Source organism: Aethalodelphis obliquidens, unplaced genomic scaffold (genome assembly GCF_003676395.1).
Source record: "Aethalodelphis obliquidens isolate GAN/ISIS:26980383/991018 unplaced genomic scaffold, ASM367639v1 scaffold30, whole genome shotgun sequence".
Lineage (NCBI taxonomy): Eukaryota > Metazoa > Chordata > Mammalia > Artiodactyla > Delphinidae > Aethalodelphis > Aethalodelphis obliquidens.
This window is the reverse complement of record NW_020837974.1, coordinates 67099-81391: the sequence shown is the minus strand read 5'-3', so window position 1 is coordinate 81391 and position 14293 is coordinate 67099. Positions and strand designations below refer to the sequence as shown.

The following is a 14293-nucleotide window of genomic DNA, read 5'->3' as shown; positions in this document are numbered from 1 at the left end:
GAGCCTCTGAGAGCACTGCTTGCTGTGTGCTAGGGGGACGAGACCCTGTGCTACCCGAGAGGTGTCAGTCAGGCTCCTCCGAAGCCCCTCCCAGCGAGGCCTCGACTCCCGTGTCTGGCTTTGCATCACCCAACTTTAGCAAGAATCCTGTTAGCTCAGTTGGACGAGAGACCCCTGGCCCGCCATCACCGAGAACCCTGGTTTAGCCAGAACCCCGATGCAGTGATTTCCCATCCCCCACCTCACCTGCTCCTTGGCTGTCAATCCCTACCTTCCAGGCTGCATTGGGAATTCGGCCAGTTCTGTACTGAGGCCTTTTTTTGTCCCCATTGCAACGGTGCTGAACGAACCTGTCTCCATGGCTTTAACTGCTGTCCAGCTCTGGGCCTCTTGGGCAGCTCTGCAGAGCTCGGAACCTCCTTTGTGACACTGCTTGGCCTTTGAGGGGAAGCCGATGTCACCTAACGTGTGCCTCTTTGGCGTAACGATTATTTTGAGAAAAAATAGAGCAGAAATTGCCCTTTTGGGAGGGACGTTCGCACTGTTAAGGAAATCTCCCCCTGTACGTGTCTCTCTCTCTGTACCTGAATGGGGGTGGCTCTGGATCAGGAGAGACTCTTACTGGGGAGAAGCCCAGATTGAAATCCACGTAACCACCACACCCCGCTTTCTGCTCTTCTTCGTCACCCCCATAACTGGCTTCCCCCACATCCTTCTTCTTTTGTCTTTAGCTCAGGGAATTCTGAGGGACTGAGAAGCTCTGTGTCAGCAACGCGGGGCAAAGACCACATGTGTGTTTCTGATCGTGCCCTGGGTGCCGCACCAGGACGCCACAGACGGCGCAGCTGAAACACAGACTCTTCTCTCTGTTCTGGGGTTGTATCTGGTGAGGCCTCTCTCCCGGCTTGCAGACGGCCATGTCCTCCCTGCATCCGCACGTGGTCTCCCCTCCTGTGCGCACAGGGAGATCTGTGGGGTGACAGCTGAGGGAACCCCCAGCAAAAGGCACAGGGGCTGTGATTTCTCTGCTTCATGAACCGGGGTTCACGCGAGTCCTCACGTGAGTCCTCCAGGGTTGGGCCCCGCCCACAAGCCCCAGCCTCCGGGCCAGGAGACCAGTGTCCCCTCCCTCCAGCAGGGCGTTGGGGGGCTGGCTCTCCCAGGCCACCCCTGGCTCAGCCCCTCCCTCGCCGTCCCCGTGGCCAGTCCAGCCACCACTGTCCTGGCTCCTGCTGGGTAAACACGGTGCCCACGTGATGCCAGGCCTGTAGAGACTCTGGGGCGCACCTTCAGGGATCTCCACTCAGCTCCCCGGGAGCAGCTGCAGCAACAGCGGGACAGGCCACACCAAGGCCCACCTCAGACCTTGCGTCAAGCCCCTCCTTCCAGCCCGGACGCCGGGCCACGCCTGGTTCTGGGACTCACTCTTTTGGAGGGCGGGTGGGCAAGCAGCTAAGCACCACGGAGTGAGGGACCCAGACCCCAGCGAGGCCCCAGCACACACTTGCTGAATCTTTATTGCACCTTTACCACATTGCAAACTCTTCCACGAAGATGCCGTGAAAGTAACCAGCTGCCCGGCCACATGACTGAGTCACACACGTGCACAGGCTTCCGAAGCAAGTCAGAAGGTGCCCCGAGGCAGCCTGGGCAGCCAGGTAACGATTGGTCCTTCACGTCGCCCGAAAGCTACACGGTGTTCATCTGTCGACGGGAGTCCATGACAGCCTCAGGAGCCTCCTGCAGCCCCAGACACCTCAGCCCCAGGCAGGGAGGAGAGTTTTTACTGTACGTTCGGTCCAGAGGGGGAGCCCTTCGCAGGGGCACTTGGCCCTGCCGGGTGGCCCTCCGTGTGACTTGCTGGGTGGTCGGGGTCTGCATAGATGTCTCTATTTATGTACATTTACACCAGGTATAAATACAAAATAGTAAGTAAAGGCTTCCTTTCCATACAAAAGGGTGGTGGGCCGCCGCCAGGCCGCCTCTGTCCACGGGGGCGGAGTGCGCTCCCGCCGGCCCGCCCTGGTCTGGAAAGTGAGGACACGCGTCCCCGGGCAGCCCGTCCGCTCCTGCGTTGGCCCGTGTGCCCCGGCAGCTGGCCTGGCCACGGCTTGCGGTCACTACCTCCCAGCAGAGGCTCTGTGCTCGGGGCTGAGGTCGTCCTCCACGACACCGGGCAGCCCGTTCTTCTCCACGCAGTCCCTGACCGCCTGCAGCACGACGCGCAGCCGCCGGTCCAGAGCCTCCAGGTGCGGCCGGTACAGGACGGGGGCCACGCGGTCCCTACGCAGGGACTCGGCCATCAGCAGACTCAGCTTGTACTCCTCCTTAGCCAGGAGCTGCAGCCGCAGGTACGTGGACCTCCTGATCCTGCGGGGAGAATGACGTCAGGCCGGCACCGGGAGGAAGAGCCTGGCCGTCGCTGCAGCCGCCCCGAGCGCGGTGCCGGCCCAGCCCCTGGCCCACTCCAGCCCCGGCCTCTCAGAAGCACGTGGTGAGGGTCCTGCCTCCAGGAGGGGCCCGGGTGGGCCCAGCGGTGTCCAACGGGCCCCGTTACTCCCGGCAGACAGTAGCGGGGAGGGAGGCAGCCCCGGCTTGGCCTGCTCGTTGTCTGGGCCAGGCGACACAGAGCTGCCCCGGGGCCGAGCAGGTGTTTAGCCCCACAGCCTGTTTCCCCATCTGCTAAAGGAGGGGCCGGGCTGGGAGCCCCGAGAAAGGTGGCAGAGTGGGAGCCCGGGGCTTCGGTGTCTTCCGCTGCAAGGTGGGCTATTACGGTGACACGGAGCTGGGTCCCGGGAGGAGCTCTGGGAACTGCCGGGGTGGGGACAGGAAGGCTCGGCCTGATCTGCGGCCGCGGCTGCGGCAGCATCCGGCCTCCTGTGCAGTGACAGGGCCAGCCCAGGGGTGGGGCCCTCGGGGAGGGGCAGAGCCGCACCTGCAGCACTGCTGTAAAGGCACCAGGATGGAAAGCTCGTCGTGGGAGTATTTTCCAAACCTGCGGGAAGAAGAACAGAGCTGTGGAGAGGCCACTCGCAGGGGGACACCGTGCGCAGAGCCCAGGCACTGGGACGGGAGCATCAGAGCAGGCGGTGCCCGCGTGGGCCCTGCCTGGTGTTGCGGGGGCCTGGCCCCTGCTGTCCAGCCCCGGGTGCAGGGCCTGGGACGAGGCAGGTGCCTGAAAGCGGCCTGACCTTCTGGCCACTGGACTGAGCAGAGGTTCGAAGGGGTGAGTCCGGGCAGAATGAGCGGAGAAGGCTCGAGGGCGGGTCAGCCGGGAGTCTAGCTGCAGGGGCGTCTTCTACAGCTGGGAACGCGTGACCCACAGACGTAACTGCCCAGGTGCCCAGAGCTGATTCCCTGAGGCGTCTGAGAACTTGCAGCTCTGACCGCTGGAGTGGTCTGTCCCCTGCACACACACCCACTGCAGGCCTCAGTCTCCCCAGCTCACAGGCTCACAGGAGTCCTGGCCAGAACCCTGTGTCACATAGGGGGGCCTTTGGGGGCTGGGCCGTCCCTCCCCACAGAGCGCCTGCTCCCCCAGGTCTGGGTGGGGACACGGCCAGCCCTTCGCTGCGTCTGGAAGGACTCACCCTCTCCCATTGTCCAAGTGGATGATAAACGTTTTGTTCCCAAACTTCTCGAAGGTCTCGTAGTGATGGCGGTCCATGTTTCCTGTAGGGACAAGCCTGCTGGGAGCCTGTGTGCAGCTCAGAGGCGTCCCCTCCCTCCCCCGTCTGGCCTCCAAGCTGGCAGAACCGAGTACAAGCAGGACCACGGTGGCTGGATCTGTGTCAGGCGTTCCCAGGGCAGGCCGGTGGCCCCGGACATACCCATGAGGAAGTCGAAGATGGTCATGTCCATGACGTCCAGGATGCGGTGGCTGCTGTCGTAGGGGGGCGTCTGCTTCACCTCCTCGCAGTAGTCAGGGTCTACTTCCCACCTGCAGGGGAGCCGGCATGAGAAGGGCGGGCTCCCCTGTAGACAGGAGGACCCAACCAACCTCTGGGGCTGCCCAGCTCAGTACACTGGCTTCACGGGGCAGCAACAGGCACCGGGTGAGAAAAGGTGTCACCGCAGAACAGAGTGTGGGCAGATGATACCGACCAGCGGCGGGCTAAGGCTGCATTAACAGGAGCATGGGGCTGGGAGGTGATGGAGCTATAGCACGCGGATGCCACGTATTGGGGGGGCCTGGACAGCACACTTGCAAGGACGTCTCCGTGGCTGTAGGGACCGTGTCTCTCTTGCAAGAAGAGCAGAGGTCTGAAGCCTCGTCTTAACACGGACAGATCCCAGAGGCCAGTGAGCACCCAGTTCCCAAGTGAGGGGCCCTTTCTGATCATCTGCTCCCACACACTTGGCCCTGCCATTCCTCACACCGAGCTTGTTCCCTGCTGCAGGTCGGGCAGAAGCCAGCCCTCTGGAGACCCCGGGGAGTCAGGATCCTGGAGTCCCCGCCCAACGTGCGCCCAACTCACTCTGCCTTCTTGCGCTTGTGGTATGAGCGTCGCCAGGGGTTCCGCCAGGTCTTCCTCTTGGCCAGGGCCAGGTCAGGCAGAAAGGCGGCCAGCGAGCCCTCGATCTGGTCTGGCCGCCCGCACAGGGCGTGCTCCGTGGAGCAGTAGTAAGAGCACTCCCCGTAGAAGCAGATGTTGTTGGCTGTGGGTGGGGGACACGCAGGCAGTGGGGCCACTCGGGCAGCGTCCCCATGCCGGCCCCTCCCGGACATCCGCCCCACCCTGGGCCAGCGTGTCTGCGCCACATCCGACTCGTCCCTCCCCTGGGCAGGGCTCACCCACACTCTCACGCCTGACCTCAGCCGCTTGCTCCAACCCCGCATCACAGACCCTGGGGCCACACAGCTCGGGACTCAGAGCTCGGACCTGAACCCGAGCTCTTCCTTGTTACCCTCGAAACTAAGTCTGGAGTCTGTGGGGATTCTGTCCAGTGGCTTGAAAAAGGCCCTCATACCAAGAAAAAAAAGTGAGACTCAGCCGGCGGGGAGAGGCCTGCAAACCGTAAGCTAGTAAGCATCCAGTATTTGCACACAGAAGAGTTCTTACGTCTCAGTAATGAGAAGATGAACAGCCCCATCAATAAATGGGCAAAGGAGTTCGAAGGATATTTCTCCAAAGAAAATATAGAAATGGCCAACAAGGACACGGAAAGATGCTCGACAGCGTTAGTCACCAGGGAAATGCAAACCAAGTCCACAGTTTCTCAACCAGGAGGATAGTTTTGATCAAAAGAACAGATAATAACTAGTGTGTTGAGGGTGTGGAGAAGTTGGGTCCCTAACACAGTGCTGGTGGGAATGTCAAATGGTGCAGCTGCTGCGAAAAACAGTCAGAAAGTTGGACCCAGAACTACCGCATGACCCGGCCATCCCACTCCCAGGCACACGCCCGAGAGGAATGAAGACACATCCACACACACACTTGCACACAGACGTTCACAGCAGGCCACTCCGGCAGTCAGAGCGGAACCAACCCACGTGCTCGTCAAGGGATGGGCGGATAAACACAGTGCGGTTCATTCATGAAGTGGAACAGTATTAAACCACAGAAGGAATGAAGTGTAACACCTGCTACCACGTGGATGAACCGTGAGCATTACGCCCAGTGGATGAAGCCAGACACCGCTCACGTGAAACGCCGGGAACAGGCAAACCCACGGGGAGACAATGGCAGCTGTCGGGCAGAGCGGGGGTGACTTTGAATAGGGACGGGGTTTCTGCGGGGTGAGCAAATGTCCTGGAATCAGATAGTAGTGACTTGCACAGCACTGAGAATGTACTAAAAACCACTGAGCGGCACACTTCAAATGTTGGCTTGACGACGTGTGGATTATACCCCCACAGAGAAGAGTGATTTGAGAAGCATTGGGCGGGGAGCAGGCTGCAGCCACTCCTCAGTGCTGGGCGCGGTGGGTCTGTCCGTGCAGTTACCAACCGAACCATGTCCTCAGGGTCAACCACTTCCTTCCTTTGCTGGGGAAACAAACCCCGAGCCTGGGGTGTGCAGAAATACAGGGCCAGGGCCCCAGGCACCACTGCCGGCCCCCTTCCCTCCAGGGCCAGGGGTCCCCCCTTCTGCTGCACAGCCTGCCCGAGTGACACTTGTGACCTTCTCTGGCTACAGACAGCAGTCACAGCCCCTGGAATGGAAGCGCAGGCTCGGCGGCTCCTCTGAACACGCAGAGTCCCAGGCAGGTCGGGACACGGGGATGGGAGACAGCTCCCTCACACCCCCTGCTTCCCCCCCCTCAGGATCTCGCAGCTGCTGCTGAGTCATGACTGTCAGGCGATCAAAGAAAGATCAGCCTGAGATCTCGTCTGTGGAGACACAGTTCAATCTCAGCCCACTGTCAGGAGGAAAATACTTTTCTGAGCCCTGGAATCGGTCCCTCTAACAGCCTAGACTGGCTTTAGATGGACTCATGTGAAAAGACAGGCAGTCCCTTGGGCCCACGGCCTCTTCTTCATCAGAGACCCAAATCCAGTCTCTAAAGGGACGTCCAGCGTGGGGCTCCGATAGCCCGTAGCCTGTAGCTTCTCAGCTGTGCAGCCTCGGGGGAGGCCCTTCACCTCTCTGTGCCTCGGTCTCCCCTGAACGGGGGCTGCAGCAGTTTTGAGGCTGAGTGTTAAACTTGTGACCCGAGGGAGGAGTGAGGGGCCGGTCATGGCAGTGCCCTGCGTGTGGAGAGGAGGGCGCTGGAGGAGGCAGTCCTGGCTCATCTTACAATGACACTCCAGACAGCTGGGGGTGGCCGGGGCCAGATAGCCAGGAGGGCCTGCCTGCTCCAGCCCCAGAGGACTCGGATGAGATGCACTGCCTGTGCAGGGAGCCTCGTCTCTGCGAGGATCAGTGTCGATCAGAGGACCAACACCTGCCAGCCTGAGGGTCCCGGACGGTCCAGGTGCGCCGTTCTCTGAATGTTTCAGGGGTTTGCCGGCTGGAGGCTGCCAAGATGTCACGTGGGGCAGGGCTTCTGCGGGGGGGCGCTGAGGATGCCCGGGTGCAGTTCTGGGAACCCCTCTGGCCCTCAGTGGGACTCTGAGTGGGCACTGACCACAGTGTGTGGACAGAGGCCCAGTGACCACCCAGCCAGACCGCAGCTGGCATGGCAGGAAAAGAGCCGATTTAAAAGTGGGGCTGAGTGGCTGGGAGGGGGCAGGAGAGGCTCCTGGGGGGTTCACACGGGGTCCCTGTAGAAGCCCACAGAATTTGCGCAGGAGGACGCGGGCTGATCTCAGGATATGAGGCACGTCCATAGGAATCTGCCAGGAAAGCACGAGGAACGTGTTCTGTAGAAGACGTGGGCTCCAGCCGCTGGCCTCCGCGCAGCCCCACGGTGGCAGGCACTCGGCTGTCCCACAGTCCAACGTAGCCCTGCACCTCCGGCCGCACACTGCTGCCCCGGGCCTGCCGGCAGGAGGGCCGCCTCCACCTCTCACCCCGCGGGCTCCCTGCCCCCACTCAGGCCCCTGGAGGCGGAAGGGAGCTGGCGTGGATTAAAGTCTACAGGGAAGCTCGGCATCTATGGTGAGTTTGGCCTCCGATGGGTGCAGAAGTGCAAGCAGAGCCAGAGTGGTCCAAATGAATCCCGACAGATTTCGTTTTCCAAGACGAGGTCAAAGCTGGCTGCTTAAGAGAAAAGCAAACCTCCCCCAGGGCTTTCAGGAAGAGGTCTGGCTGGCAGAGCAGGGCGGTGGGGACACAGACAGTCTGGTCAGAGAGGTGGGTGTCAGGAGCGGCAGACCAAGCTGAGCCTGCGGCCAGCTGCTCCGAGGACAGCGTTCAGGAGTGCGACCCAGGTGGGGAGCTCGGGCGCCAAGCAGGATTCTCGGAGAAACCCGCGGGGCCTGGGAGAGCAGCTGGCAGCTGGGAACCCGAGTGGGTCCAGCTGTCGGAACCGACCAGTCAGAGTGACGGCTCTGCTCAGGGTGAGGACGGGTGTCGGCATGAGGCTGTGTACTTGGGGACAACCAGGGAGACCGACAGTCATGATTCGTGTGGAGGACAGGGTGGGACGCCAGCATCTCAGCTCATCTGCTTAGGCTAACAGCTGACTCCACCTTCTGGTTGTAGAAAGGACTCCCCACTCAAAGCCCAGGCTAAGGCTGCCTTTCCCCAGGAGAACACGGAGCGGGCATCAACTCGGAGGCCCCTCTGCCCCAGAGGAAGTGGAATCCAGCGCAGAAACCCCTTGATTTGTGTCCCTTTCTCAAGATTTCAAACTTCAATCCCTCCCTTTCCTTGTGGCAGGTTACATCATCCCTTCCGCTCAGGGCCCTCAACTGTCGGGGCAGAGCTCAGAAATGAAAGAGAAAATGCGGGGACAGGCAACAGTGTGGGTGACTCTCAAAATAACCACGTCGAGGGAAAGACAAAGAACAGGCCCAAGGCCGCCCAGCCTCCACTGTCAGAAGCAACCCAAGGCACAGATGGAAGGTGGCCCCAGGCCGTCTGGGGGGACGCAGGGGCGGGAGGGGACTCTGGGGGACGGACACGGTCACCATCTTGACCGTGGGGATAGTTCAGACTCCAAACGTCAGTTAAACCATTGAAAAATGGGGATGTGGAAACGATGGGCCACCCAGGGCCCGAGCGAGGGATCCCACGCGGGCGCTCGGCGAGGCTGGGGCGCCTGCCGCTGTGGCTGCGCCACCTGAACCTTCCCACCTGTGCCACGACAGAGGCAGGGGCACACGCCCCCGGACGGGCCTGTCCCACCCACCCACGCGGCTCGGGCACAGGCAAGGCGACCCCGGAAAGCCCCCAAAGACCCCTCCCGACGCACAGGCTCTCACTTTGCCCTTTGGTTTCTGGTCACATGGGTGAGACACTGACACAAAAGGGAATGAGAAGCCTCCTGCCTCGGGCGGGTGGGTGGGTTTCTGCCCTACTTTCCTCTCTTTACGGGCTCTGAGAGGAGGAGCCAGACGAGGCTCTCGGTGAGCAACGGATGACAAACATGGAGCTTCATGAAATTAAGGACGTGTGGCCTCAGTTCTGATGAATTTGTGAATGCAGCTGAGAAGCGTGCCGAGTATGTCAATCTGAACGTCAGTCTGCAAGAAAGGAGTTTCTAGGCTGGGCTTTTATTCGCCAGCAGGTCTTCAGACACAGACAATCCAGGGCTTATGTGGCTTCTGTTGGCATGAACTAACTGGGGTGGGTGCCAGGCATGGCGGAGGCATTCCTGCAGGGGAGCTGGGGGCGAGGTCCACTCTCTGTGGATCTCGGTGTCCCAGCTGGGTCACTCCACTCTGCTTTGCCAGCATCACTGGGACAACTCAAAATGTTCCAAGATGAAATACAAGAGAGTTCTCCATGGCTCAAGCCTAGTGAGCGTGGGCGCCTGGAACAGCTCAGCGCAGGGCCTGGCGCAAAGGAAGTGCTTGGGAAAGGGATGGGCGGATCGTGGAGGCCCAAGTACCACAACTGAAACAGGCTGGGGCAGGTAACTCAGCAGAGCGTGACTTACGTTTATGTGTGCACTTAAGGTTTATAATATGAAGTCTTGAAGGTTTTCATAAATGTCAGCACCTCCTGGTACATGGAGCGTGCAGGGTACCCGAGTGCAAGGGGAACCAGGGTCAACCCTCCAGGGGACCAGGTGAAGTCGCTGCTCCCCGCCGGCACTTGGTGGAGGAGGGGGGCGCAGCATGGCCCCTGCCACTACGGGAGGGTCTTGCTGGGGTGTTTTAAATCTGGGGGAGTCCAAAGGACGGAGTTCCCCTCTGGCCGGACCACCTGGAGGAGAACCCCGAAGAGGTGACGAATTTCCTTTTGCCTTTGGTAGAAACAACATCTATGGCAGCCCGGGGGGCGGAGTCAGGAACGATCAAGACTTTTAGACTTAGGGTGTGTGGCACGCGGTGCAGGGGCAGGTTACCTGGGGAATGAGGTTACCTGGGGAAATGAAGAAGGTTCTCCACAGCTTCTTGTCCCGCGTGACGTCCCGGATCTCCTTGGTCATGTTGACCATCCTACCAGCCACGGGAGGGACCCGGCGGAAGTCCAGGATCCTGGCAGAAGGACAGGGAAAGGAGTCCTCACCTCCGTACCCTCCAGCCGCTCCCACCGGAGCTGAGTGGACACCTCACTCTCCTCCGTTAGGCCCAGACCCCTCACGTCGGCTGCCCACCCTCCTCCCCAGCAGAGAGGGGCCTGTGAGGCCACAAAGAATTTGCATTCTGCTGGCAGAGCTGCCCTGAAACAGGTGGTCACGGAGGGAAGGGGCCCAGTTTTGCGAGACTCATGACCTTTGGTCTTGCCAGAGAGGCTGATGCCCTGTGAGTGTCCTCTTTTCTCCCCTTTATTCCCGACGGCCGGCTCTCTACCCTGGGTCACCTGGGCAACTCCTGTCAGCCAGGCACACAGCAGGGCACGGCCGTGGGGTGACAATGCCACGAGGGTGCCGGCGGGAGGGCTCACCTGTCCAGGTGGAAGGCAGCGATCTCTGCATTGTGCCTCTCGTAATCGGAGAAATAGAAGAAGTCAGGGGGCGTCTCCTGCTCCCTCATTTGCCTGGAGAAAATGGAACAAAACAGAAGTTTATCAAAGAGAAGTCGTCCCAGTGGAAGGGGGCGTGTGGCTCGTACCAACTCCGGGGAGCTGACTGTCGAATTCCCAAGGATTCTGGGAACAAGTCGTTAAATGTAGTCATTGTTAAAAATTAAATTATATAGGGAATTCCCCGGTGGTCCAATGGTTAGGACTCCAAGCTTTCACTGCCGAGGGTGCGGGTTCAATCTCTGGCTGGGGAAGTAAGATCCCACAAGGTGTGTGGCACGGCCAAAATAAATAAATAAATAAATAAAATGATATAAACCTACAGCTAAATAAGTTGCATTTAAGAATAACCACTTAGGGCTTCCCTGGTGGCGCAGTGGTTGAGAGTCCGCCTGCCGATGCAGGGGACGCAGGTTCGTGCCCCGGTCTGGGAAGATCCCACGTGCCGCGGAGCAGCTGGGCCCGTGAACCATGGCCGCTGAGCCTGCGCGTCCGGAGCCTGTGCTCCGCAACGGGAGAGGCCGCAGCAGTGAGAGGCCCGCTTACCGCAAAAAAATAAATAAATAAAACAACCACTTAGATCTCACGATGTCCCAGCTATTTCCTGAGCTGAGGCTGCTCCTCTTGTCTGCAGGTGGAAACCCGTGCTGGGACACCTGTTCCCAGCCCACCTCTGCGACCTCGTGCTGGGAGCCTGCAGCCTGGAAGTGTCTGCACTGCGGAAATCGGCAGACTCTGCCCATCAGGCTTTAATAACCACAGGGGCTGGTTATTAAATGATGAGCAACACCCCCCACCACCGCCCACCATATGCAGATTCTCGTGAGAGGCTGCTGGTGAGGATGGCCAGGCAGCAGAGGACCCGTCCTGAGCAAGCGACTTCCCCGGGTGTGAGCCGGGGCCCGGGTCAGGTTGTACAAACTGACCCCAGCCTGCTGTCGCTGCCCGGCCGCTGCCTGCACAGAGGGCTCCCCGGGGGTGTGCAGGAGGCCACGTGCAGGACTCTGCTGAAGGGTGGACGTCACCCTGCAGACATCAGTGCTTAGCAGGCGGCTGGGGGCAAACACGGTGAGGGCCAGGCTTTGACCTCACATTTTGGGGCGTTTGCCCACTGTCCAAAGTCATGTGGGAGCAAACACACTCCCTGCATGAGATCCAGGTCCGTTCCGTGCCCTGCCTCCACCGCTGGGGACAATTTCCCCAGGAGGCCACCTGGCGGCACCCAGGGAGGAAACCCAACCTTCAGCCTAATAAGAATTTACCAAATGCCAGCGATCTTCTCTGAGCTGGGAAACAGGTCGGGTGAGAGTCAAGGGCCTCCCATGGTCTGGCCCACACCGCCCACTCAAGGCGGAGGCTGTCCAGTACAGGCGTGAATGCGCCAGCGACAGGAGACTCACCACATTTCCCCAGGTAACTCTCCCAGCCTGGCTTCCCTGAGTCCTCACTCCCCAAAATGCAGCTCGAGTTGGCCAGAGACCGCCTGACCCCGAGCATCTGGACCCAACCGCCAGCCGACATCACTGCTAAGCACACAGGCACACGCACAGGTATTGAGTACTGGAGAGCCACCCTCAGGAAACTGAGGCCATGCAGGGAGGACCAGACCCAGGCCTCAGTCCAGTGGGCTGCACATCCACTGGAGGTTCCCTCGCCCCCTGTGCTCTCAGAGCTCCTGACGGGACTCGCCCCTTTCCCCGTGCTTCCCCAAATGTCACCTGAATCAGCCTTTCCAGAACCAGCCTGTGACTCTGGGAACAGACCAGTGCTCACGATTCCAGCTGGTGTAACTCTGGCCTGGGCAGGACTCTGACTGGGGACCACCCTGGCCTTGCACCGGTCCCTCTGTGAGCCACTTAGGGATACCCTGCAGACGGCTGCTGGTGACCAAGGCACAGGCCACCTAGTCACCCGGCGGAGCTGGAGGTGGCTGGCGTGCATTTCCCAGTCACAGACCCTGCAGGGGGCTGGCACCAGGGCGGGGACTGCTCGGCACCTGGGAGAAGGGAAGGCCACGCTGGCCAGGGCTCCTGAGACATAAGGAAACCAAGTTCAGGCTTCCTGGTGGGATCTCCTGACTTTTAAATGCTGGCAAGTAAATTTCCTTTTTTAAAAAACACTGTGGGTCGAATTAAATATGTGCGCCTCCCTCACTGGAAGCCACCCACGCCCTGGTCTGCAGCGGCTGGGGGACTGGGCATTTCTGAGACTGAAGGTGGTGGCTGACTTAACTGAGAATCCCGGGCTGAGCCTAGCACTGTCTACACAACACTGGTTCTACGGACTTTGACGTTTAAACTGGAAAAGAGCTGGTGCAGATTTAAGTCAGATTTCTTCCCTGCAGACCCCAGAACAGCCCTCCCCGCAAGGCAGCGTCTCCCAATTGCACAGCCTGCAAACCCCACCCGATACATCCCCGGCCTTTTATTTTTTCAGTCTGTCGTGGAATTAAGAATTATTTTCGTTGTAAAATACATCAGAACTCACCACCAGCTCCTGGGGCAGAGTCCCTCAAAGAGAGCCCTACAAAAGTGTATGAAGCTGTGGGCCCTCAGAGTCCCCGGGGCCATGCCCGGGGCTGGCAGCACAGCTCTCGCCTGTGCTGCCGGAGGATCGGCCATTCTCGCCCCACCCAGGGGCTCCGGGTCACCGACTCTGCTTCTCAGCGTGGCCTGCACTGCCCTCCCCAGCCCAGCAGGACTCTCCTCGGTGATGGACATGCTCTACACCTCACAGGCACACCCAGATGTTGGACACAGGACCCGACTTTCACATTTTATTTTAATTAACTTACACATAAACAGGCACATGTGGCTGGTGGCTACTGTCCTGGACAGTGCAGATCTAGAGGACGGCCTTTCTGAGTCCTCTCTGCTCCCTCCGACTGTCCCTCTGCCCGTATACCCTCACGACTGGGTCCTCCTCTGCCCTCTGTCTCCCAGGCTCTGCCTCTCCACTCAGCTCATGGCTCCCCTGACCCAACAGGGCTCTCTGTCTGCCCCCCCAGTGGACCTTCCTTCTTCCACTTTCTCGGCCAGGCCATCATCACCATCACCAGTGCTTCAGGCTTTGTTCCCTCTCCCTCACCCTGACCCACCCCACTGAGCAGGTCACACACGTGGAATGCAGGTGGCTCTGAGCCCTGCTGCTCTGGGAAAAGCCCAGCCACTTCCTGAAGGCACTGTGACCAGGCTCCGGAACAGTTCCTGGTACCTTCCCATCTCCCGCCTTGGGGTTTTCCGGTGACCTCTGTCCCCGGGCCATTCACAGGAAGGCAGCTCTGCTCACCTCCTGGCGTCCTTACCAGCCAGTTCACGGCTGGGAGAACTCAGGGAGTCTTGGAGTTTCCATTTATCTGCTGTGGGGAGGATGCTGGCCCATCTCAGGGCGCAGGTGCTGAGCAAGGGATAACCTGGGAGCGTCTGTGGGATGCCAGGGGCCAGCGGCACCGGTCCCACTGTAGAGACTGGGATTTCTTTCCTTGCACTGAGTAGGGAGCAGGTGGACCATGGTCCCCTCCATGGGGGGCCGGCCACCTTCCTGCCACTTCCTGGGCTGCACTGGGAAACAGCAGGTACTTTGGAAAACTACTGAACCCAAAGCACCAGGCAGGAGACTGGACTTGGCTGAGCCGGGTCACCTGGCAGCCTCTCCTTCCTCCAGGTGTCCCAGCGGAAGGTGTGCTCAGGTGCAGGAGGGCAGGTGTGGGGTGCGGCCCGCCCCAGGCTTCTTCCTGGGAGGGGGGCATGGAGATGTGAAAAGGAGACGCAATC

At 60.2% G+C, this 14293-nt stretch overlaps 1 protein-coding gene across 1 annotated transcript in view; it reads right to left on the bottom strand.

Moving 5' to 3' along the window:
• Nucleotides 1-1467: 1467 nt before the first annotated feature.
• Nucleotides 1468-14293, bottom strand: part of FAM20C (FAM20C golgi associated secretory pathway kinase) — a 36114-nt gene continuing 23288 nt past the window's right edge. Inside the window, exons 4-10 of the mRNA XM_027125523.1 lie at nt 10443-10535; nt 9918-10033; nt 4479-4659; nt 3831-3940; nt 3591-3672; nt 2936-2995; nt 1468-2370 (exon numbers count right to left, since the gene is read on the bottom strand). Of these exons, the coding sequence (XP_026981324.1) occupies nt 2121-2370; nt 2936-2995; nt 3591-3672; nt 3831-3940; nt 4479-4659; nt 9918-10033; nt 10443-10535 (892 nt within the window). The 3' untranslated portion in view covers nt 1468-2120. The remainder of the gene's footprint in view (nt 2371-2935; nt 2996-3590; nt 3673-3830; nt 3941-4478; nt 4660-9917; nt 10034-10442; nt 10536-14293) is intronic.